The 27,203-nt window shown below is 40.4% G+C and overlaps 1 protein-coding gene across 1 annotated transcript; it reads right to left on the bottom strand.

Moving 5' to 3' along the window:
• Positions 1–25,436, bottom strand: LOC149772908 (uncharacterized). The gene is made up of 4 exons (XM_089947148.1): positions 25,258–25,436; positions 22,390–22,444; positions 999–1,261; positions 1–259 (listed from the first exon to the last, which is right to left on the bottom strand). The coding sequence occupies exons 1-4, from the start codon at positions 25,369–25,371 to the stop codon at positions 242–244; spliced, it is 450 nt and encodes a 149-aa protein (XP_089803274.1). The 5' UTR covers positions 25,372–25,436; the 3' UTR covers positions 1–241.
• Positions 25,437–27,203: the final 1,767 nt, after the last annotated feature.

The raw sequence follows: 27,203 nt of genomic DNA on the forward strand, positions 1-27,203 counted from the left end.
TAGGATATATGCTTTATTGTCAATTTTATAAAAAAATACAGCGTTCTGATCTAAAAATAAGTTGTAGCCTAGAAATGTATCAATCTTTTGAATAGAATATTTTATGACGTTTAATGTGGACCTTGACCTGAAATATTTGTTATAAAAGTAGGCTTAAACTATTTAATAAAGTCCTTTTCACTGAATAATGTTCTTTTTATTTTCACTTTCCTGTTGATGACCTACGGTTCTCGTATCATGCTTATTTTCTTCGTCTTTCCTGGAAAAGAAAACATCTTGTGTACTGTATCCGTGTAAGCATACAATGGTGTCACAACTTTAAATATATTGCTTTCTTGGCATTTGCATATTTTCACGACCCACCATAAGAGTGTTAACAATGATTGAACAAATATGAAACAATGTTGTTAACAATTGTTATGAATAATGAACCTGAAGCAACGTTTCATTGGAACATTTTTAAAAAATAAAATTGTCTATCCACAGTTTTCACCTGCAGGGTTTAAACAATTACCTTTATGATTTGATTCACCTCACACAATGAAGAAACAAGATAGCATATCAGTAAAAGTGTTACGTCTGTTCATTCTTCAGTATAATCTCCCGTAGAATATATATATATATATATATATATATATATATATATATATATATATATATATATATATATATATATATACTCTGTTTACAAATATATTAGCATCGCGACGTAATAAAAATAGACAAATGTAGCCTTTTCTCCTTAAGCTTAAACGTCGATTACAATGAGCTCCTTTGAACTTATATACGATTATGTTATGCCATGACAACAGTAGAGGAATTAACATTTACTAAACTTTGATATATTATAAACATTTTCCCATACAAATGCAGTAACCTATAAATATATACCCATTCTTCATTCAGTATGAAATTGTTTATCTGTATACCTCTGATGCTTTTTAGTGTACATTCATTCATATTAATAATCTAAAGATATTTGAAAGTTAGATCGGTACCTTCAAGACAAGTCTTAGTGCGTCTGACAATTTCATCTGTGACTGTTCTCGTTTTATCGCGTCCGTACGAGATTTGATTGTTTGCAGAAGTTCACGCATGGCTGCTCCGTCTTGAGTCTTGCTATCCCCATTGTCACCGTTTCCATCTTGTTCTTCTTTCTCCTCATTAGGTTTAGATTCTTCATTAATGGGAACCCCCTGGTCGTCTTTATTGACATCTTCTCCTCCATCGTCTTCCGATGCCAAAACGTTGGGAAATAGATCTAATACACCAATCGAGGAGAAGTAAATGACACTAATTAACTTGATATAATTAAATAAGGCGCATTGTTGACTAAGTAATCAATAAATCCATCCATCGAACTATCGAACTACCCTTCTCTCTCTCTCTCGATATATATATATATATATATATATATATATATATATATATATATATATATATATATATATATATATATATATATATATATATATATATACTCAGTAGATCGATTACATTTGTATAGAAGACGGATTCAAATAAGATATTTCTATCTAATATTTTGATTGTGAATCCCACCGGATCGACTACCATTCGTATGAAAGACGGATTCATATACAGAACATTATTCAACTTTGTCTTAATTCACTTGCATATTTCACCTCTATATAAAGTTTCTCTGTCCACTACATACAGATTTGGGATCATTTTATACTGTATTCGTAGAAGGTCGGCGTTCTTTCCAGCTGAGTAGTAAATTACTTGTGATAATAACGGGTATGGTTTGTGCATTGAGGACAATTCAACTAATAGTAGTTAAGTGGGGCACTATACGTACAATGGAAATTAGCATTACGGAGACCCCTGGGTGAATATACGTACAATGGAAATTTAACATGGCGAAAAATCGTTGGTTAATATACGTACAAGGGGAATTAACATGGGAAAAAATTGTGGGCCGATATACGTACAAGGGGAATTTAACATGGGAATAGAGTTTGGGGGTTGTTTAGGGACAAAGGGGAATTGAATATGGGATTTTTTAAAAAAAAATTTTTTTTTTAAAAAAAAGTGGTAGGCAATGGAAAAGCTATCTCTTTTCGAGAAATATGGCTGGCCCTGAAAAGGGCCTTTGGGTTTATGTTAATGTATTCATTAACATAAATGGTACCGCATTGGTCTTCTTCTTGTCCTTAGGCTACGTCTCACTGTTGGTCCGTAAATCAGCACTCTTTTCAGGCATCCTTGTCTTTCAATGTAGATCCTACGTATCCACAGGCTGGTGTTTGTCCTGTGGACAACGGTCCACTTGGATCGGACATACATGAGCATGTCCGTCCGGAACATCATGGAAGACACAAGCGTAGAAGATTGCACATCGGTCCACATCTTGAAGCGACGAGAACAAGTGAATCAATGCAGTGAACTGCGCTTATTTATAGGTACAGGAAGGATTGAAACGGATTGAATTCATTCACCAATCCGAACACGCGTTACAAAATTCAGTCAGCTCGCATCCAATCCGAAGAGAGCAGTCTGTGACGTCACGTGGTCTATATAGATTCCTTAGCGCTTGTGTGCAGTCAATCTATGCGACAGTGATTCAACATGACGGAAACTCAGAAAACGATCCATTGGGGTGCACCAGCAGGGGAGACTGCCCAAGGGAACCCGGACTTACTTTCAGAAGAGGTACATTGGGATTTTGTGGATTTTCTTACCTCGCAAGAATTTGTTCCGGAACCTTCGTTACCTTCTTCATTACCGCAAGTGGAGAATTTTAGACAGAGACAGAAAGAAGAATTGGAGAAATTTATGCAACGACAAAAGGAAGCGGAACAAGCTTTTCTCCTACAGCAACAGCAACAGCAACAAGAAGAGGTAAGAAAAAAACAACAGCAACAACAGCAAGAAGAAGTAGCAGCAAAGAAACAAGAGGGTGAAAATCAAACGGCTACGGTACTGTTGGACATTTTAGCGGAGTTAAGAAGTCTGAAACAAATGTATCAGACTTCTTTATCACGACCGAAGAGAATACGACCTTCCCGAGCTAAACACGCCAACCCTGTGACTAAGCCTGTCGTACCACCCTTAGTGATTTCAACCCAATCATCAGAAGTAGGCCTTGGCCGTGGCAAAGGCTTAAGGCAGTTAAAGTTGATTGGTTAAACTCACCCCTACACCAAAATAAAAAGGCCCTTTTCAGGGCCACCCACATTTCTCGAAAAGAAATACAATTTCAATTTGCCAATAACTCAAAAATAAACCCCACCCATTTTACCCTTATAGTACGTGTCTGTGTATGAGTGCGTGAGTGTAGCTTCTTATTTTAAAATCAAAACTCAAAGACACTTACCTTATATCATTCATGTATTCTTTTATCCATTTTTTACAATCCAATTCACAACACAACACTTTAATTAAAAGTTCATTGACTTCTTCTTTCTCCTTGTTTAGTCTCTGTTTTTTTTAATTTCTTCACCGTTTTTTCCTCATTTTCTTCCCTTCTTTTCTTCTCCTGTTTCTTTGCTTCTTTTAAATAGAATTGTCTTCTTTCTTCCTCTGAAGAATCCCTCTCTTCTTCCGAAGAATCCCTCTCTTCTTCTGAAGAATCCTTCTTTTCTTCTGACTCCTCTTGTTTCTTTTTTGGGCAATCTGGAGACCAATGTCCTTTTTCTTTACAATAATAACAGGTATCTTGACTTTTGTCTTTTTTAGCCCCTGTTTTTTTTTCTTTTTTGACGGTCTGGACACTCTGAAGACCAATGCCCTTTCTTCTGACAGATATAGCAAGTATCCTGACTCTTATCTCGAAAGGAAGAAGAGTAGTCCGTCGGATGGTCTGAAGAGAATTTTCTAATGACCCCTCGCAAAGCTCTGACGAAACGTTCCATCTGGGTAGTCTCTTCCATCGTTCTCCTCGGTTTGAGAGTGAAATGAATAGTGAAAGGACAAGACACACCCTTTTTATATACGCTGGTTTGCCAAGACTATAAATTAGTCTATGGTGTTTAAACTTGAGTCATTTGACGTTTTGCACTCAAGATGAAACGATCCCATTCATTCGAGAAGAAAGAAGAAGAAGAAGAAAGTAAGATGCAGAAACGTGATCTATCGCCTCGTACCAGGGCTGAAATCTTTGCACAAATTCATGCCAGTGATTTTGAAGAGGACATGAGTGAACCAGAATCCGAACCCTCTAAACCAAGTTCACCACCCTTAGTCAACCCTGAAAAGTACTATTCTCTAGAAAATTTAGAACCACGGCTTACACCTACACGGTGAAGTTTAAAGATTTCAAGTCCGACGTACCCTTGGAGAAAGCAGAAGGGTTTATCACCGAGATGTGGGATTCTTTGCTCACCGCACTCAAGCGACAATGTCAACCCAAAGAAGACGATCGCTTGACACTATCCATAGATCACGACGGTTTGAAATCCCCTGTTTGGATCGAGTTTAGCAGACCCGCAGAACTAACCCCTTCCAAAATCATGGACAAGATTCAACACGTACAACAATATAATGACCAGTTTGACATCACCGATGGTAAAGCCACACTGAAAATGGCCCACGTCTCTCTTCCTCAAGGGACAGGACGCAAAAAGATGTTATTGGTGAACGAGCTTCGCAGCATTAAGGGTAGTCTTGTCCAAATTCACAATCCTCATGACCAGATGTGTTTAACCCGTGCCATCGTGGTGGGACGAACCTATGCCAACAAGAACGACACGACAGAATGGAAAAGAACCTGGAACACTATTCAACGATCCGATCGAGCCAAACAACGAAACGAAGCAGAACTCCTGTTGCAACAAGCTGGCCCGTCCAAAGACACACCCTGTGGCATTCCTGAGATGCAAAAATTGCAAGATGCCCTAGCTCCACGCTACACCTTGAAAGTGCACCCTCAAGAAATGCGCGGGTCTCTGTTGTTTCGAGGCCAGGATTTTAAGGACGGAAAATACATTCACCTTTATTATCACGATGACCATTTCGATACCATTACCAGTATCACCGGATTCCTGGGATACAGTTATTATTGTGAGAAATGTGATTATGGTTATAACAATCGAGAGCAACACAAGCATTGTGGATTGAAATGCCCAGGATGTTTGGCCTCTCCACCCTGTCTGAGCGAAGAACCAGTGCCTTGTTCAACCTGTCTGCGCACGTTTGTCAGCCCTGCCTGTTACCAGCAACATTTGAAAACACAAGGTTCACAGAAGAAATGTGCTTGTCAACTCCTGAGATTGTGCCCTACGTGTGGATAAGGCATACTTACCAACAATGCCAAGGCACACGTATGTCGAGGAAAGAAAAAATGTCACATTTGTCACCACATCGTGGACTTGGAACACGAATGTTACGTGCAAAAATACCAACCCCCACCAGAGAAAGAGGACGGTCACAAGAAGAAAGGCAATTTCATCTTTTTCGATTTCGAATGCATGCAAGAGACCGGCATTCACATTCCTAATTTCTGCGTGGCTCATCGAGCGTGCGAGAAGTGCATTCAAGAACCTATCTTCAGTGATTGCCCTCACTGCAGTAAGATTCCCGGAGGGCGTGAAAAAATCTTTCGAGGACCAAACACGTTAGCCGATTTTGCCCGATGGGTCTTAAACCCCATCGACAAGACGTGGAGCCAAGGGGACATCGAACGTTACGGAGATTGTCATCGTCATGCCACGGTGATGGCTCACAATTTCTCCGGATACGATGGACAGTTTCTTTTGAGGTACTATACGGAACATGGCACCGAACGTCCTAAAGTGATTTTGAACGGAGCCAAAATCATTTTCATGCAAGTAGGACACGTGCAGTTTAAAGATTCAATGAGTTACTTGGCCATGCCTTTGAGTCGAATGCCTAAAACGTTTGGAATGACAGAAATGGCTAAAGGGTACTTTCCACACTTTTTCAATACGGAAGCCAATCAACACGCCGTTCTACCCCATTTGCCTGAGGCTCACTATTACGACCCCGACAACATGCGTACCGAACAACGAGAAGCTTTCTACGCTTGGTACCAGGCTCATGCCTCTGACCCCTTCGACTTTCAGGAAGAAATGTTAAAGTATTGTCGTTCCGACGTGGACATTTTACGACGTTGCTGTGGAAAATTTCGAGAAGTGTTCATGGAACACGGAGGGGTCGATCCTTTGAAAGAAGCTGGCACCATTGCCAAAGCGTGTTCCTTAGTGTACCGCCAACGATTCATGCCTGAAAACACCGTGGCTGTCATCAGTCCTCAAACGACCCACTTTGTCAAACGTCAATACTCGGTCAAAGCCCTACGTTGGTTACATTACTTGTGCGACAAGGAAGACAAGTGGATTCAGCATGCCCGCAACGGAGGGGGCGAAAAGATCATCGGAAGGTATTCGGTCGATGGCTGGGACTTAGAAAACCCCAAGATCGTGTACGAGTTTAACGGTTGCTTATTTCACGGATGTCCCGTCTGTTACCCTGACCGTGACACTAAAAATCAGTTTTTGCAACGAACCATGGAAGACTTGTACCAGGACACTTGTCAGCGACGCCTAAAGTTAGAACAGGAAGGATACCAAGTGGTGGAAATGTGGGAACACGAGTACGATCACCGTTTGAAAACCGATCCCGAGTTTAAACGCCTCGTGGAAAGTTACCAGTTCATGGACCCGCTGAACCCGAGGGATAGTTTGTACGGAGGAAGGACCAATGCCACCTGTTTGCTGTACCAAGCCGACGAAGAGAAAGGAGAAGAAATCAAATACTTGGACGTGTGTTCGCTGTATCCCTACGTGTGCAAATATTGTCGCTTTCCTGTAGGGCACCCGCAATTGTTGACGGAACACATCGACCTGAAAAACATTCGACAATACGAAGGCTTGATCAAGTGTAAAGTTTTGCCTCCCACGAACCTATACCATCCCGTCTTACCTCACCATTGTCAAGGCAAACTGATGTTTCCCTTGTGCCGTACTTGTGCCGAAACGTGCAACCAGGACCAACCTTGCCATCACAGCCAGGAAGAACGTGCCTTGACGGGAACCTGGGTCAGCGTGGAATTGTTCAAAGCTCTGGACATGGGATACCAACTGTTAGAAGTGTACAAAATTTGCCACTTTCCCAAGACACAACAGTACCACAAGGGTGACCCTACTCAGAAAGGCATTTTCGCCGACTACGTGGATGCCTTTTTGAAACTGAATCAAGAAGCCAGCGGCTATCCTTCCTGGTGTCACACTCCCGAAGACCAAATACAATTCAAAGAGAAATACTACGCACAAGAAGGCATCTCTTTAGACCACATCGAAAAAAACGAAGGCAGACGATCGTTTGCCAAAGTGATGTTAAATTGCTTGTGGGGTAAAATGGCACAACGACCGTGTTTACCCAAGACGGAATATTTGACAGAACCTTCCCGCTACTTCCAGATGATTCACGACAAAACCAAATACATGAAGCACGTGGACGTCGTTCGAGAGGATTTGATCTTGGTCAATTACGAAGAAGATCTGGACTTTGTACAAGACGACCCTTTTGGAAATGTGATCATTGCGGCTTACGTGACAGCCCATGCTCGCTTAAAATTGTACGAAGCTTCAGAACTGTTAGGGGAACGCGTCCTGTACTTTGACACGGACAGTTGCATTTACATCCATCACCCGATTCAACATCACCCTGACATCGAAGGAGACCGTTTAGGAGCCTGGACAGACGAGCATCCCGACGACAAGATTCTAAGTTTCGTCAGTGGCGGCCCCAAAAATTTCGGCTACGAATACCGGGACAAACAAGGAGAAGTGCACACGACGTGCAAAGTGAAAGGACTGACTCTGAATCATCGTACCAGTCGAGTGGTCAACTTTGGGGTATTGAAAGAAGCCTTGCAATCGGGAGAGGATGGAAACTTTAAAGTGACCACCTATCAACCGAACAAGATTGTACGTTTATCCACTCACCACATCGTCAGTCGACCCTTGGAAAAAGTCTATCAAATCGTGTACCAGAAGCGAGTGAGACTTCCCAATCACTTTACGTTGCCGTACGGTCACGTCGGTATTGGTCTGTATATGAAAAGGAACCCTAGGCAAGATCGATAGTTCATTGTTCATTGAAGTAACTTACCATGTCGTTGACGAAGAAGAAACCAGATTGGTTAGGAGTCAAATGTTGGACATCACCGAGACCAGGGTTTTGAGGCTTGGACACAAGAGGTGGCCCAGTATGCACGAGAGTTATTCAAGGAAAAAAGTTACTTTTCAACCTGTGTTAGTGACGGTGCCAGAAGAACCCGTCACCCAGGACAGGACTGTCGTGGACAGGCCTGAAAGACCCTTTCGGGAGGACACTTGTGTGACCTTACCCCTACTATAGAACTGGTTAGAACTTTACCCAAAACATGTGGTTGTTGTACAGACACTTGTTTTTATTCCACGTTCATGGTTATCATGTGCCTTTTATTCTTGTACTTAAGCCTTTGGCTTTTATGTATTTTTGTCTTTCGTATCCATGTTTGAAAAAAACATTCAATAAACGTGTTCTGAAAAAGTATATAAACTCTTGTCTTGTTTGTTTTTCGTGTCACAAGTGACATTCCTCACACTATGGCTACCTCTGCTGTCTCTGCTCCCTCTTCCTCTACTGTCAAAGTCATCGACGAACACTTAGATCGTGCCAGTTGGGAGGCTTTGTATCTTCGCCATCCCTTTAACATGCTCATTGCTGGACCTAGCGGTTCAGGCAAAACCGAATTCTTCAAACGTTTGATCGAACATAAACATCATTTGATCGATCGACCCCCTCAACGAATCGTGTGGTGTTACAAAGAGTGGCAATCGGCGTACAACCTCTTGCGAGAAAGTCAAGGCGATTCCATCGTGTTTGTGGAAGGCATTCCTAAAGAAGACGACGGCATCGTCTCTGACTCCCGTCAAACCCATTTGGTCATTTTCGACGACATGTTAGGGGAAGACGAAGAAGAAATTAAACTGTGGTTCACGCGCAAAGGGCATCACCGTAATGCCAGTGTCGTTTACATCACCCAAAATTTGTTTCAACAAAGTAAAGCCCATCGCACCATCAGTCTCAATGCGCATTACGTGGTCTTGTTTAAAAGCCCTCGAGATAAATCGCAAGTGCAAGTCTTAGCCAAACAGTTAGGAACGCCTTGGCTGACTCAGGCGTACGACGATGCCACTCAAACTCTACACGCCTATTTACTCGTCGATTTGAAACCTACGACTCCCGAGGATTTGCGATTTCGTACCCACTTGTTTCACCACTGGTGCCAAGACGGAGGGCCTGTCCTGTACACGTCTCCGTCCTCGACTTCATTTCACTCCCCATAAAAAAATCTATAAAAACCTCAGACCCTTTTTCGTCTGTCTCACTCTCAGTGCGAACATGACGTCCCTTCAGTCGCATCTTCCCGTCAAATTGATTCGTGCCTTGTATGGCATCAGTCGAGAAAAAGATCCACAAACACGAGCTCGTGTCTTAGAAGCTAGTCTCAAAGAAGTCTTACGATGGTTCACGGTGACGGCACGTCAATTACTCCAAGGAATCATTGAGATTCCTCATCAAACCAAACGCTTTTTCAATCGAAACAAAGTCGCTTTGGTCCAACTGGCCGATCCCCGTATCGACACTCAAACCAAAAAACAAATCATTTTGAAACCTGGAGGGAGCGGTACTCTAGGAGGGGTCATCATTCGCTCACTCTTAAGATGGGATCCTAATGCCCCCAAAGTTATCCCCAAGACAAAACTCCAACGAAGCCCCAAGAAGAAAAAGACCAGGTCCCCACGGAGAACTTCTCCAGTGGCAGGACCCTCCTCTGACCAGACACCACCACCACCCCGGAAAAAGAAAAGAAGCCCCCAGAAAAAGAAACAGAAAAAAAGTCCCCAGAAAAAGAAAAGTCCACAGAAGAAAACTAGTCGCAAGAGAGGCACTTCGGCCAGGATGCAACCTTACACTCGCAAACCACGACCTGCCACGGCAGTGACTGTGTCTCCGGCATCCTCACGTTTGTCCACTTCTCCGTTGATGACACCAGGAACTGAAGAGTACTTGGAGACGTTGATCACACCAAGAACTTCTCCGTTGATGACCCCCAAAAGAACTTCCCCAGTGGCAGGACCCTCCAATTTAGTGGCAGTGGCTGCTGCTCACAAAATACCTTCTCCCAAAAGTCCAAGAAAGATCGGGCATGTTACAAAGTTTACTGTATTTGTCCAAGCAAGAACTGGCTCGATTTAGTCCGTTACGTACCCCTGCACGACGTGTCATGCCTGTCCTCAAACTGATACGACGTAAAGACAATCAGTGGCGACGCGTTCCAGTATAAAAAAGGCCTGTGACCAAGTAGGGGTATCAGTGAACTTGTAAAAGATGTCACCTCCAAGAAGCCACAAAAGAAAGAGACAAAGGCAGACGTGTCATCCGACAAAGCGCTTAGCCAAGCATCGACATTACCCTAAGAAAAGACACAGTCGTTCCAAGAAAAAGAGGCGTCAACAAAGGGGAGGATTCCTTGGCGATTTTGGGAAAAACATTGTCACCTTTATGACAAAGCGATAGTCCCAAAAAAAAGATAAAAGGGTGTGCGTTATGTCATCGACGTTAGTGTCTGTTTGGTGAATGTCCCGGAACCCACAAGCAAAGATGTCACCCTCCAGAAAACCCCAAGGAAAGAAAAGGAAAGGACTGCCACCACGTTTAGCCAAACATGGGGACATGTTATCTGTCCTGTCCAAAGCTTCTCCACCCCTACGAAAAAAACTCATTCAAACGGCCTCCAAAGAGGTCATCGATACCGTGTGCGAATGTTGTTTGAACGTTTTGAAAGGTACGATCCCTTTGTCCAAACACCAGAAACAATGCTTAGGCAAACATCGTCACGTTCTTCGCCAAATGGTTCAAAAGAAAATTCCCATTCGTCAAAAAAAGAAGATGTTGGTCCAACGTCGAGGCATTTTGCCTCTCTTGTTAGGCCCCATACTGAAAGGAGTCTTGGGAACCATGTTGGGAGGACTGGTGGGAGCAAGATTAAAAGGCCTTCGGAAGTCCCAAGATCTCAGAATCGACCCCTGACAACCCCATGGAACGACGAAAACTAGCTTTAGTGCCTTACAAACGATGGATGGAATACCATCGGTGGCAAGAACAACGCACCCCGCATTTACCTCCCAATCCCCATTTGAGCGAGATGTCCCAGTTACAACACGAATTGCAGTCCTTGCTGGAATGCCAAGATTTGTCCGAAACAGAAAAATCGCAAAAGTACGGTCAACTCTTGCAACGATTGCAACTCTTTCACCAGAAAGCTTTAGACGAAACAGCTCTACCCACTCTGAAAGATTTTAAGAGCTTGATGAAAAGTCCAGCACCATCACCAGTACCAGTACCACCAGTACCCGTGACCAAGACAGAAAAAGGAAAAGAAGGAGAAGAAGAAGAAGGGTTTCAAACTCCACCCGAAAAAGTACGCAAGATAACAACACCACCTACCTCCAGAATTGGATGGATTAAAAAGATGATGGCCACCCCTTCTTCCTCACAAGAGAAAAAGAAAGTGAAGACAGAAGTGAAGACAGAAGTGAAGCAAGAACCGATATCCCCCACTCAGACATCCTCCTCCTCTTCAACACCTGTTGCCGGTCGCACACGCAAAGCATTGCAATCCAAAAAAATACCCCAAGAGAAAAAGAGTAGCCTCTTCCAAGAGTGGGTACCTTATTAACACACAAACACAAAAAATGGAAAAAGTCTTAGCCAGCATTTACTACGATCCCTCGCATCCTGCAGGTTACGCAGGAGTTCAAAAATTGTATCGTGCTGCCAAAACGCGACTGAAAAGTCTCCGTTTACCTCAAGTGCAACGATGGTTACAAGAACAAGCTACCTACACTTTACACAAACCCATTCGACGTAAGTTTGCCAGAAGTCGCACCCGAGTGGAAGGCGTCGATCATCAATGGCAAGCCGATTTAGCCGATGTCTCTCATTTGGCCAGCTACAATCGCGGCTACAAATATTTGTTTTGTGTCATCGACGTCTTTTCCAAATTTGCCTGGGTCGTGCCCTTGACTTCCAAATCCAGCAGCGAGTTAGTGCGAGCCCTGCAACGAGTGTTGAAACAAAGCGGTCGTCACCCTCTTCGATGGCAAACGGACAAAGGCACCGAATTTCTGAACCAAGCTTTCCAAAAAGAATTAAAGAAACGTGACATTCATTTTTTTACCACCGAGAATCCTGAAACCAAAGCCAGCATCGTGGAACGTTTTCAACGCACTTTGAAAGAACGCATGTGGAAATATTTTACGCATCACCACACTCTGAAGTACATCGACATCTTACCGCACCTGGTGGAAGCGTACAACCAATCTTACCATCGAAGCATCGGACGTGCCCCGCAAGACGTGACTCCCGACAACGAAGTGCTGGTGTTCGAGCGTCTGTTTGGTACGTCCCCGACGAGGGCTGTCCCCAGGAAAAGTGGAGAGTTGGCCGTAGGAGATTGGGTACGCATTGGCAAAACCAAACGCACTTTTGACAAAGGTTACTTACCTAACTGGACGACCGAACTGTTTCTGGTCACTGGACGAGTGCATGGCCGTCATCCTGTCGTCTATAAATTGAAAGACATGAACGGAGAAGTGCTCAAAGGAACGTTTTATTTGCCCGAGTTACAACGTGTCACCAAAAAAGAAGACGACGTGTACGACATCGAAAGCATTCTCGAACGCAGAACCCGTAAAGTGGGCAAACGACGTGTCAAAGAAGTCAAAGTACGTTGGAAAGGATATCCACCCAGTTTTGATTCTTGGATCGACGCTTCGCAAGTCATCGACTATAAAAAGAAGTGACCATCATGCCCTTTCACACATCAGACGCAGCTACGTCGACCACTCCTCCTTCACCCAGTTCTTCTGTGCAAGATTTACAAAAACAACCCTTGTGGGTGTGGTGTGGAGAACGTGTGCCTAAAACGCAAATCGTCTTTTTCTGCCAAATCTTCGTGGTGTATTGTGTCATCGGGGCAGCCATCGCCAATTTGAGTTTGCAACAAGGAGACAAACAATTGTGGACCATTTTATTGAGCAGTTGCATCGGTTACCTGCTTCCTAATCCCTCCCTGAAATTCACCTCGAACGGGAACCACGGGAACCTTGTGTCCAGTGCCAGTGCCAGTCACCACTCCAACCACAATCAGAACCCCATTTTGGGCGGTGACACGCCTCTGACGTCCAATAACCCCTCGGACAGCCACAGAACTCTGGAATTATGAGTCACCAAAACCAATTTTACTTAACCTTACCCAGTGACAGTTCCATGGAGGTGTTTCCCAAGAACACGTTGTGCTGTTACACGGCCAAATTACCTCAAGCCATCCAGTTAGATCACGAAGCCCATTGGAAAGTGGCTTTAGTAGAAATGATTCACCCGACCCAAGTCCTCAATGTCCTTCCCAATCAAAATTTTTTTGATGTGGAAGTTCATGACGAGCAAATGCAACAGTGGATGGATAGCAATGTTAAATATGACAAGAAAACCCGTACACAAAATCAAAAGTACACCACCTATCACTTGTTCATTCCCCCAGCTCGTCGCTTCTTGATGAAATTTGAACGAAGTAAAATCATGTCCATTTTATTTTGTCCTGAATTGTTTGACATGTTGGGCGGAGACATGGACATGAGAAAGACCATGATGAAGAAAAACGAATTACCCATCGTTTACGACAACGAGTCTTTTAACAAGTTATTTCGTGCCCCGGTAGAACTGAACCAAGGACTGAATTTGATGTTCGTGTATTCCGATGTGGTGGAGTACAACGTGGTGGGACACACCTCCGTACCGTTACTGCGTGTCATTCCTTTCAAAGTGGATTCTGCCACGAACACTGACGAGGAAGGTGGAAACACTTACCACGTCCACCGCGAATTTGTCCATCCTCACTATTTGCCGGTCAGCAAGTCGTATTTGGACACGGTCAACATTGCTATAAAAGGAGATTTGGGACAAAATATTCCATTCACCAAAGGAAAAGTCACGGTGAAACTCCATTTTCGAAAACGGTTCTCTCATGACTCGTAAGTAAGTCGTGTATCCAGTGTACCGAGGGGTTGCTCGACAGCGAGGACACGGTTTAGGAGACATGTTAAAATCGGCCTTTCGTTCGGTGGCCCCAGTGTTGAAACCGATGGTGACACGCGGATTGCACGCCTTGAAAGATGCGGCACTGACGCAAGGCAAAGAATTTCTCCAAAATGTCATCATCGACAAACAAAAACCTAAAGAAGCCTTCATGAGGGCAGGCAAAAATGTCTTGCTGCAAACGGGCAAAGACATTTTAGGCCAACGAGAAACACCTATAAATGCCCTGCACGCTACCGAGTCAGGCATTCAGCAAGGACAAGGCAGAAAGAGACGACGAAGAAAACACCCTTTCACCAGACTTCAAGCGAGAAAGGCCAAGAAAAGAAGAACCGGTCGAGACTTAGACGTTTTCGATTATTGAGAAAAGAGACAAAAAAACATGATGCACCGAGAATCTTGCGCTTGTTCCAAGACGGAATTGGATCTGTTTGCCTTGCCCCCCACGATGATGACGATGCAAGAATCCCAGTGGGTGGAATTTCACCCCGTCTCCTCACTGACCGATTCCGCTCCCATCGAGTTTGAAATCAAAGGACAGCCCGAAGATTACATCGATCTGAATAGCAGTTACTTGTACCTGAAAGTCAAAATTCTAGATAAGACTGGAGGTGCTATAGACGATGAAGCAGTAGCTCCCGTCAACAATTTCATGCATTCCTTGTTCAGTGGAGTGGACTTGTACTTGAATAACAAACTGGTCAGTAGCAGCATGGATACTTACCCTTATCGTGCCTACCTGGAAAATCTCTTGACGTACGGAATAGATGCCAAGAACACCCATCTCAATGCCTGTGTGGTATGGGAAGCTGACGAACCTACCGAGTTTGAAATATTGGAAACTGATGAAAAGAAAGACAACAATGATGGATTTGTAGAACGAAGAAAGAGAATCACGGGAGCCGACACAAGTTTAGAACTGATGGATCGTTTGCATTTGGACATGTGGTTGCAAGAAAAGTATTTGCTGAACGGGGTGGATGTCCGCCTGAGACTGAATCGTAGCAGTGCCGCTTTCCATTTGATGGCTGATAGTGACGGTTACAAAACCAAAATCCTAGAAGCCAGACTGTACGTACGCCGTGTGGAAGTGTTACCTAAAGTGGGAAACGACATCAGTCAGACGTTGAGCAGAACGAACGCCAAGTATCCCATACGACGCGTGGAAGTGAAAACCTTCACCATTCCCAAGGGACAGCGATCCATGATCGAAGATCATCTGTTCCAAGGACAGTTACCCAAACGTTTGATCGTTGGTATCGTCGAGAATACAGCCTTCAACGGAGCTGCCAAAAAAAATCCTTTCTACTTTCAACACTTTGGCGTGTCCAAAATCGAAGTCAGTCGCGATGGCAAGACCTTGTGTACCCAACCTTTCGAACCTGACTTTACCAAGAAGACTTACTTGAGATCGTACTTGTCCCTGTACGAAGCCACCGGACAGTTAGGAACCAATACCAGTCACGGTATTACGTACGAGGATTATGCAGGAGGCTACGCTTTGTGGGCTTTCGATTTCACTCCAGACCAAGGCAGCGACGAGGGACATTTCCACCCTATAAAATCCGGTCAGATTCGTGTGGAAATTCAGTTTAAAGACCGAGACCCTGATGAAACGGTGAACGTCATCCTGTATGCAGAATTCGATAATACCATAGAAATCAACAGTTTGAGAGAAGTCATCCTAGATTACTAGAAACCATGGAAGACTGTTATCCCTCTTTACCTAGTGGAGAAACTTTTAGTGTTGCATTGTTGTTAAAAAATGTTAGAGTTGTTGTTTAGTGTTAAGTGATTTTTGAATAAAAAATGTTGTGTTTTGAAAAAATTGTTTTATGTTATATTGTTGGATTATTGTTAAAAATGTTAGAGTTGTTGTTTAGTGTTATGTGATTTTTTAATAAAAAATGTGTTTTGAAAAAAAAATGCCTTTGTCTTTTGTTTAGCTATAAGAATGTTGGATTGATGCTCTTTCATTTCTTACTATCCCTCTCATGACACTCACTAAACATTGCGACTCAAAAACCGTGTGGGGGATGTTTTCCTTCACGTCCGCGCTTTGACTTTAAGAACCGGGCTGTTTCCAGTCTAGCCATCCATTGTCGACTCATCCTCCTAAGAAGATGTGCTCCAAACTAGCTAAACTCAACGAAGCCTTCGTGAATTTGCATAGGGTCAGACACAGTCTGATACCGAAGCCAGAAGAAATAGAGAATGTGAGAATGTTAAAAATCACTGAAGACCTGATAGAAGAGCTCTTTAGAGAAGAAATGAACAGGGAAAAAGAAGAATGGACAGAAAAGTACAGACTTCAGAGACAGCAGCAACAACAACAACAAGAGCAGCAGCAGCAACCTGAAGCTGACAGAGGCTTTGTCGATTGTCGTATCGACACCAAAGAGTTCTTCTTCTCTTTCCGAAGAAGCAGACCTATCGCCAGAAAGTCTATCCTCAGAGGACATCGCATTCTTAGAAACTAAAAAGAATGCCATAGCAAACAAAAAAACCAGCCCTTTTCAGGGCTACCCAATACTCTAGAAAAGAAATAACTATCGATTTGCCAATGTGTGTAGGTAGAGTAGTGTGAAAATAAACACTAACTCTTTTTTAAAAAATATGAGGGTATGTGTTTGTGTGTTTGTGTTTGTAAGTGGTTAAGTAAGTTGGTATGGATAGTAGATTAAAATGATGTCTTTTTTTTGGTGTTTGAGGTGTAAATTTGGGGTTAGATTGGATTGCTTTGCGTATGTGGATAGTCTATTGAAGTGATTTATAAAAAATTTTAAAATAGTGATGGGTAGCATAAAAAGTGAGTGAGTGTTTCTTTTAGGTCCGCGCGTTGTTGTTTTTTTTGGTTATGATCTAGGTAAGATCAATTTTATGTTTTTAGGGGGATGTTTTCCATCACGTGCGCGTTTTCACTATAAATTGAAACTCGCTGGGCAGTCTAGCTACCCTTGTTGATTGATCAACACAAGAATGAATAGCAGAATAAGCAAACTTCTTGAACTCCAGATACATCTGGAATATGTCAGGCGCCTGTTAAATGAACTGGCCGCGGAGGCTATAGTAGAAGAGGAAGGAATGAAGAACGAAGAGGAGGAGAGAAGACAGAGGGAAGAGGAGGAAAAGAAACTAGAAGAGAGGATGTCGTACAATATTCCCGAGACAGAGGATTGGGGTGTTGAAGCGAATCATCCTCCCTCTGCGCTCCCCAGAAGAAAGGTGAAATGAGACTGGGGAAGAAGATGCGTGTGTGGCGCCAGGCCAGGAAGGTGCAACCATTAGATAGGTGCATCTGGAGTTCAAAAAAAAAACAGCCCTTTTAAGGGCTACCCAATACTCTAGAAAAGAAATAACTATCGATTTGCCAATGTGTGTGTGTGTGTGTGTGTGTGTGTGTGTGTGTGTGTGTGTGTGTAGGTAGAGTAGTGTGATTATAAACACTAACTCTTTTTTCATAGTGCGAGGGTATGTGTTTGTGTGTTTGTGTTTGTAACTGCTCACGTAAGTTTGTGTGAATGGTAGATTATGGGTTTCTTTATTGTTTCTTAGCGTATGTGAAGAGTATAGTTTGGGTTTTGTAAGCGCTCACGTACGATTGTGTGGATAGTAGATTATGGATTTTGTTTATTGTTTCTTAGCGTATGTGGAGAGTATAGTTTGGGTTTTGTAAGCGCTCACGTACGATTGTGTGGATAGTAGATTATGGATTTTGTTTATTGTTTCTTAGCGTATGTGGAGAGTATAGTTTGAGTTTTGTAAGCGCTCACGTACGATTGTGTGGATAGTAGATTATGGATTTTGTTTATTGTTTCTTAGCGTATGTGAAGAGTTTAGTTTGGGTTTTGTAAGCGCTCACGTAAGATTGTGTGGATAGTAGATTATGGATTTTGTTTATTGTTTCTTAGCGTATGTGGAGAGTATAGTTTGGGTTTTTATTATATGAAATGAGAAAGTATAGTTTGGGATTTATTATATGAAATGAAAAAGTAGGGGGATGTTTTTTTTCACGTTCGCGCGTTGTTTGGTCATGATCTAGGTAAGATCAATTTTACGTTTTAGGGGGATGTTTTCCTTCACGTACGCGCTTTAAGTATAAGAACCCACAGTATTCGTCGTTCAAACCATTCTGCAAAGAATAAAAAAAGAAGATGGCTTCTAACCAAATGGACAAAATACAAACATTACAAGACGTTTTAGACAACTTAGGAATGATGGAGCAGATGTTAATAAGACTGGTTGAAGACCATTATTCCTATAGTCCCCATCGTGCAAAGATGGAAATTAATAACTTAAAAAAGGTAAAGGACAAGATTAGTGGTGTCATGAAAGAGATAAAGGAGGAGAAGGAGGATGAAGAGGAAAGAATAAGAATAAGCAAATGGAACGAAAAGATTGAAAAAGAAGAAGAAAATGAGAAGAGGAAGAAAGAAGAGGAGGAAGAGAAGAAGAAGAAAGAAGAGCAGGAGAAAAAGAAACAGAAGAAGAGAAAGAGTGTTGGAGATAAAATAAGAACTTGGTGGAGAAAAAGAAGAAATTAGAAGCAGAAGAAGAAGAAGAAAACCCAAAGGCCCTTTTCAGGGCCAGCCATATTTCTCGAAAAGAGATAGCCTTTCCATTGCCTACCCCTTTTTTAAAAAAATTTTTAAAAAAAAAAAATCCTATATTCAATTCCCCTTTGTCCCTAAACAACCCCCAAACTCTATTCCCATGTTAAATTCCCCTTGTACGTATATCGGCCCACAAATTTTTCCCATGTTAATTCCCCTTGTACGTATATTAACCCACGATTTTTCGCCATGTTAAATTTCCATTGTACGTATATTCACCCAGGGGTCTCCGTAATGCTAATTTCCATTGTACGTATAGTGCCCCACTTAACTACTACTAATCTCTACACCAGCTAAGTACCACTCGAATACTATTTATCTGGAGAAGGGCGTTTTGTATTTATTATGGTTATGGGGAAAGGTGGCATTTTGCATTACTTATAGTTATGGTGAAGAGTGGCATTTTGTATTGCTTATAGTTATGACGAAAGGTGGCATTTTTGTATTACTTATGTTTATGGGGAAAGGTGGTATTTTGTACTACTTATAGTTATGGCCAAAGGAGGTATTTTGTATTACTTGTGGTTATGGGGAAAGGTCACAGTGGCATTTTGTATTACTTATGGTTCTGGCGAAAGGTGGCATTTTGTATTACTTATGGTTATTGGGAAAGGAGGAATTTTGTATTACTTATGGTTATGGGGAAATGTGGCATTTTGTATTACTTATGGTTATGGGGAAAAGTGGCATTTTGTATTACTTATGTTTATGGGGAAAAGTGGTATTTTGTAATACTTATAGTTATGGCCAAAGGAGGTATTTTGTATTACTTATATTCATGGGGTCACCGTGGCATTTTGTATTACTTATGGTTATGGGGAAAGGTGGCATTTTGTATTACTTATGGTTATGGCAAAAGGAGGCATTTTGTATTACTTATGGTTATGGGGAAAGGTGAAATTTTGTATTACTTATGGCTATAGGAAAAGGTGGCATTTTGTATTATTTATGGTTATGGGGAAAGGTGGAATTTTGTATTTCTTATGGTTATGGGGAAAGGTGGCATTTTGCATTACTTATTTTTACAGGGAAAAGAGCCATTTTGTATTACCTATGGTTATGTGGAAAGGTGACATTTTATATTAATTATGGTTGTAGGGAAAGGTTTCATTTTGTATTACTTATGGTTATGGGGAAAGGTGGCAATTCGTGTTATTGTTATGGGAAAAGGGGGCATTTTGCATTACTTGTGGTTATGGGGAAAGGTGGCATTTTGTATTACTTATGGTCATGGGGAAATGTGGCATTTTGTATTACTTATGGTTGTGGGGAAATGTGACATTTTGTAATTTTGAGGAAAGGTGTCATTTTGTATTACTTGGTTATGGGGAAAGGTGCCATTTTGTATTAATGTTATGGGAAAAGGGGGCATTTTGTATTGCTTATGGTTATGGGGAAAGGTGGCATTTTGTGTCGCTTATGGTAATGGGAAAATGTGGCATTTTGTATTATTTATGGTTATGGAGAAAGGTTGCATTTTGTAATTTGTAATGTTATGGGAAAAGGTGGCATTTTGTATTACTTATGGTTATGGGGAAAGGTGAAATTTTGTATTACTTATGGCTATAGGAAAAGGTGGCATTTTGTATTATTTATGCTTATGGGGAAAGGTGGAATTTTGTATTTCTTATGGTTATTGGGAAAGGTGGCATTTTGCATTACTTATTTTTACAGGGAAAAGAGCCATTTTGTATTACCTATGGTTATGTGGAAAGGTGACATTTTATATTAATTATGGTTGTAGGGAAAGGTTTCATTTTGTATTACTTATGGTTATGGGGAAAGGTGGCAATTCGTGTTATTGTTATGGGAAAAGGGGGCATTTTGCATTACTTGTGGTTATGGGGAAAGGTGGCATTTTGTATTACTTATGGTCATGGGGAAATGTGGCATTTTGTATTACTTATGGTTGTGGGGAAATGTGACATTTTGTAATTTTGAGGAAAGGTGGCATTTTGTATTACTTGGTTATGGGGAAAGGTGCCATTTTGTATTAATGTTATGGGAAAAGGGGGCATTTTGTATTGCTTATGGTTATGGGGAAAGGTGGCATTTTGTGTTGCTTATGGTAATGGGAAAATGTGGCATTTTGTATTATTTATGGTTATGGAGAAAGGTTGCATTTTGTAATTTGTAATGTTATGGGAAAAGGTGGCATTTTGTATTACTTATTGTTATCGGGAAAGGTGGCATTTTGTATTAATTATCGTTATGGGGAAAGGTGCTTTTTTGTAATTTTTAATGTTATGGGGAAAGGTGGCCATTTGTATTACTTATGGCTATGGGGAAAGGTGGCATTTGCATTCTTTTGTTTATGGGGTAAAGTGGCATTTTGTAATATTTACGGTTATGGGGAAAGGTGGAACTTTGTATTAATGATGGTTATGGGAAAAGGTGGTGTTTTGTATTATTTATGGTTATGGGAAAAGGTGGCATTTTGTATTATTTATGCTTATGGTGAAAGGAGGCATTTTGTATTACTTATGATAATGGGGAAAGGTTGCATTTTGTATTACTTATTGTTATGGGGAAAGGTGGCATTTTGTTTTACTTATGGTTATGGGAAAATGTGGCATTTTGTATTATTTATGCTTATGGTGAAAGGAGGTATTTTGTATTACTTATTGTTATGGGGAAAGGTGGCATTTTGTATTAATTATGGTTATGGGAAAATGTGGCATTTTGTATTATTTATGCTTATGGTGAAAGGAGGTATTTTGTATTACTTATGGTTATAGGAAAATGTGGCATTTTGTATTATTTATGCTTATGGTGAAAGGAGGTATTTTGCATTACTTATGGTTATGGGAAGGTGGCATTTTGTTTTACTTATGGATATTAATTATTGCTACGGGGAAATATGGCATTTTGTGTTGCCTATGGTTATGGGGAAAGGTGGAATTTTGTATTACTAATGGTTATGGAGAATGGTTGCATTTTGTATTACTTATTATTTTGGGGAAAGGTGGCATTTTGTAATTTTTAGGAAAGGTGGCATTTTGTATTACTTATGGTTATGCGGAAAGGTGGCATTTTGTATTACTTACGGTTATGAGGAAAGGTGGCATTTGTATTTCTTAAAAAAGTATGTTTCACCTGCTTGATGGATATGATTAAAGTATTCTTGAACAAAATCTGACACTGTTTTCTCCACGAGTAATAGATGTCACTACATGTAACTCTCAATAATTGTACAACTTCTCAATGATAATGGTACAATTGTATGAATATATATCTAACCTACTACCTAAATTGTAATGGTACGACTATCTGCATATCTCTATAACAACCTTCCAAACAGGCTGATTACCGAGATACAGCGCCTAAGCATGTATGTACGCATGTATGTATGTATGTATTGTTGCATGTATGTATGTATATATATATATATATATATATATATATATATATATATATATATATATATATACACACACACATGTGTGTGTTCGTACATATGCGTATGCATGTGTTTAAATACGTGTATCTATGCATGTTTGTCAGTACATGGATGTATGCATCTGTTCCAGTACATGGATGTATGCATCTGTTCCAGTGCATGGATGTATGCATGTGTCTGTACATGGATGCATGCGTGTGTGCCAGTATATGTGTTTGTCCGAAAATTGCAACAAAACAAGAGTACCTTGTAACATTTGCTGCATTCTATCAACCCTGTTCTTCAGTTCATCGATCTCCTTCTGACATTCAGTTATTATGTAAAACAAAAATTACTATTAGTAGATATCATAATATTTATTATTATTTGAAAGCTATATAATGATATGTATCCTCAAAAAGGATCATCTTTATAATTCATTTTATCGCTGATGTACAAATAAAAGTATTTTTAACAAAATGAATTACTGCTGAAACGTTTGTCTTTTTATTTATTTATGCAATTGGATGTCGAGTTAACATAGAATAAACTATTAAGTTGTAAAGCACTTTAATGTTCTGGTAACGGATGGAATTGTGATAATTTCAGACGCTCATTTAGCTTGTCACAAAAAGCTATAGATTACGTTTGTTTCGAGTACAATCAAGGTATAGTTTTTCTCTCCTCATGATATTCTTTATGACATGACGCTGTTTTGAGTAACTCCGACTGAATCAACCTTAAATAGACTTCACATATAATTTGCAAATATTCGATCACACAGGTAGGAAAGATTAATAAAAGACAAAATCAGAACGCAGGATGGTTGTGATAAAAAAGGCCAGATACTTGGATACGGCGTCATAGAAGTTGTTTAGTGCAGCTTTGAAAGCAAAAACAAAAACCCACAGTATTATCTAAATACTCCACTGAATAAGATTTCATTATAATACTGTTTCACGATACTGAGATGTAACCTTACCTCGACACAGTATCTTTGAAAAGTATACCATTACCAAGACAAAGCATGTGTCTGAAGTAACACCTCTCCAAGACAAAACATGTGTAAGCATTAAGGTTCTGAGACGCAGACAAAAAGTTAAAGTTCAAAAGAAGCAGCGATGTCTCACCCCTGATCATACGTATGTATGTTGCAGGAGTTATGATTGTTGTAATTTGATCAGAAAACAAGAAGATCATGTAAATGGAAAGCGGTTATGCAGTCTGGTATACTGCAATTTATTGGCATTGAAAAACCACGAAACAGCACATATTTTTACCAAGCTAAATATTATAACCAATGCACCACGAATATGTATCAGCAAACATCTGTTCGACTGCGGGTCCCCGAGTGGCCGAGTGGTCTAAAGCGCTCTCCGTCTGCGTGGGTTCGAGTCTCGGATTCGGCTAATGTGGGTATGTGAGGAAGCTTGCTAGTAGCTTCTCGAGAGTCGGTGGTTCTTTCCGGGGTTTTCCCGGGTTCTTCCTCCACCATTAATACTGGCCGCCATGTATAGCCTATCGTGTGCTGAAAAATGGCGTTAATACCTACTACAATAACAACTGTTCGACTGCAATAAATTCACGGATCAAACTGAGTGAACCTAACAAACAATGTAATTGTTTTTTCTCAGTATGAATTTTATTCATATTGATAACGACAGGAGTAACGAGCGTGCATACTAAAAGGCAAATTGTTATGTTATACAAATAATGCAGTATAAATTTCTTAAATTGTTTATGCGTTTCGGAGAATTTGAAAACGTGCGCCGCGTCATTGTGACAGTGCACGTGTTTCTTGCCAGTGACATATGTTTAGTTGAGTAACTGGCAACTATTTTGCATGACCAGTACCAACTGATTCTTCGTATTTCGGTTTCAGCTTTGTCATTATATTAAGGATTATTAGCAATAATTCTGAATTTTTTAATTCCCAAATTCTCATTCCCGTAGGAATTGTTTTCCTCTCCTGTCTGAAATACAACACTCCACACGCAAGGCACTGAAATTATGTTAGACTCGAGTTTCCAGAGTAATTGTGCCTATGGGTTTTTCATATCTGATTTATCCTGGACGCGGACAATACTGCTAAAAAGGAGTAGATAGTAGAAGGCAAGCATATTCAATGTCTTTATTGAGTCATGATCGTTATTAACTTCCTGGATATATGTGGGATGAGACTAAACAAGACGAGTCCATTTTCATTAACTTCAAGGATATATGTGGGATGAGACTTAACAAGTCAAGTCCATTTTCATATGACTTACACCGCTTTTATTTCTCTTGGAATGCATGATTTTCATTAACTGAAACAGCCGATGTTTGTGTGCCTGTTTGATCCTATCTATTAAATATTCCACCAATTGGCTGAATGAATACAATGTCTGCAATATATATGAAACATTTGACGTATACTTTCTCTGCACGAATTATATACCAATATGGAATATAGTTTTAATTAATCTCAATTGACGTAACAACATTTTCAAAGGTTAACTTCACTCCGTTCAAATGTCAAAGTCACCGCTGATTCAGTAGAATCATACAGACAAGACTTTCTCTAACGTTCTGATTTATAACACCATCTACATCACTAACGGCACCCACCGAACTCAGTAATTCCCCCGACGGCTGAAGTGTCAAAAAACACTCAAAAAGAAAATTAAAACGTTTTGATTCGGCATGTACAGTGACTAATATGAAACTGATGATCAGTAATTATTTACTAGTTTTGTTAATATCATTGAACTACAGATACGTGATAGATATTTAAATATCCATGGCTAAAGATGATGATGATGATGATGATGATGATCACGATGACGACGACGGTGATGATGATAATGATGAAATATTACTAGGATGGGGGTGGTGAGTTACAAATATGGTTGATCAGTCTACATATTTTGCAGTATTTGTATGAAAATTTGGATCACGTAGAATGGAGTGATTGAAACAGGTACGATCATGTAAAAAAAGAGATCAGATCTGGAAAATTTTGGTTGCAACAAGATGAAACTCCTACATATTTACTGAAAATACTTGCATCGTACACACACATGCTCTCTCTCTCTCTCTCTCTCTCTCTCTCTCTCTCTCTCTCTCTCAGCTACATGTGTTATATTTTTTACTTACTTCATTAGTTTTTTCCTTATCATCTTGCCGTTCTGCGAATCGTTGGAGTAGACTATCATATTGCCCACCAGCTTCTACAAGAGCCAAAAGACCAACTAAGAGAAGGACCTTCATACTGAACTTGCTTCCTCGATGATGCTTTCTCAAAGTTTGAAGGCGAGTGCTGTTTGCTCTGCGCGGACGAAGTGCGCTTTTATATACCAGGTACGGACGGCAGCTCTTGCGTTCCCCAAGCCATTATATACTTCCTTCAAGGATTAGTCTTGTTATTTTGAATGTAGAATTCAATAGAGCAATGATGGTTTCTAAAAAAATGGATTCTTATGCTAAACATTTATATAAAAAATTGCGATGCATAATGTATGCAGAACGGTGCAATAAGGTGCTGATTGTAGTAGTACGTAGCATTAACAAGGCGAATTACACAACAAATATCTTTGTTATAAATGCGTGGGTACGTCTCGCAAGGCTGCTCAATCCAGGGTTTATAAATGCCACAGTAGCTGTGTGCAAGTCTCCCTTGACGTCTGGTCTGAAAGGCGTCGAATGTATAATCAAATTTGCCCTTTGCAATTGCAGTTGCTGCATACATGTCAGTATTAACTTTTATTTTGTTAGTTTGTCCAATGGGCTGGAAAACAAGGAGGATGTACAGATTTGTGCTGTGCTTGCTTTTTTCTTTTTCTAAAACGACTTTATTTTACTGGTGAAGTCATGCATACAAGGTCTCCGCTAGATCATGCAATACATGGGTTTAGAATTCTGTAAAGACTAATATCAGTCTTCATTTAGTATGCACTGTGCTACGTCAGCAGGGATTTACTGTTAGCAGACAATATTTAATGTTCTGCCTGTTGTCATATACACTACCTCAAGTTACAGCGCACGATATGACAGTAATCTTGTTAACTTGCACTGAACTACATATAGATGTGTGTTACAATAATTGTTTATTTCTTTGATTTTTATTTTATTTTGGCAGCTACAACATTCTGTTTTGATGTTTGGTTTGTCCTTCTCTTGTCTGTCTTGCATTTTTACTATCTTATTATATATGCAAAGCCTTCCTTGTACATCTTTGAAAATATCATGATAAGATATTAAGATAGACAATATTAACATCACACATATTTGCAGTAACAGCATCTTTGTATTAATAATTACCTTTTCAGTGAAGAAAAAGTAACACAAAGCTGCAGTTTGCACTGTCATTTATAGTGAATTAACACATGTAATTACATTACTGTCATTCAACAAAGGACTGTTGACACAACAACACTCTATAACCTAAAACATACACATCATCGTCTTCCTTTTTGAAGTATTCTGGACTTCTACCAAAATTTACTCAAGACTTTAAATTACTAGGACTTGTGTCTGTTATTCCTAGTTTATTTTGGGGTTTACCGTAAGTTCTTTTTTCTTAGTTTCCCTCTGTGTTCTATGGAAATAAATTATTTGTTGAATTTTACAAAGCTTGTTGCCTTTCACTCTTTTCTGTTAAGACTTGTAACATCATCGTGACAATTATATACAAGGGTGTCCTAGAAGCTTCCTAATCAGTGCACTGTTACTATGGCTTTCAATATTTGTTTGCAGTTACTGTTGAATGTGTTATTTTGTTGTACGCAATGCATATCTTTAAAGAGATCTATATTATATTCGTTATAGACACTACTTGTGATGGGATCATTCACAAGTGTCTGTCGACATAAGAACTATTTAACACGAAATTTGTATTTGAGTTTCAAGTGTATTCTTAGACCGTTTCGTTGTTACAGCATCATATGTAGAACATGAAGCCGGCTTAAAATAACTCATGAAACATACACACAATGTAAAGATGTACGTTTTGAATTTAGAGAATCATGCATACTTATTATTATGCTGCCTAGCCTTCAAGTTTTAACCTTTCGCTTTCAGGCGGCATGCTTTAGTTATTTCAG

The sequence above is a fragment of the Sinohyriopsis cumingii genome, unplaced genomic scaffold, assembly GCF_028554795.1.
Source record: "Sinohyriopsis cumingii isolate HCF-2022 unplaced genomic scaffold, ASM2855479v2 utg000974l, whole genome shotgun sequence".
Lineage (NCBI taxonomy): Eukaryota > Metazoa > Mollusca > Bivalvia > Unionida > Unionidae > Sinohyriopsis > Sinohyriopsis cumingii.

Bases quoted from the DNA above. Each gene is read 5' to 3' on its own strand.
- LOC149772908 (XM_089947148.1), bottom strand. From the start codon at position 25,371: ATGAAGGTCCTTCTCTTAGTTGGTCTTTTGGCTCTTGTAGAAGCTGGT. The intron at 22,445-25,257 runs GTAAGTAAAAAA...ACTGAATGTCAG, and splicing joins ATAAGGAAAAAACTAATGAA to AAGGAGATCGATGAACTGAA. The intron at 1,262-22,389 runs GTACTCTTGTTT...TTGGTGTATTAG, and splicing joins AATGCAGCAAATGTTACAAG to ATCTATTTCCCAACGTTTTG.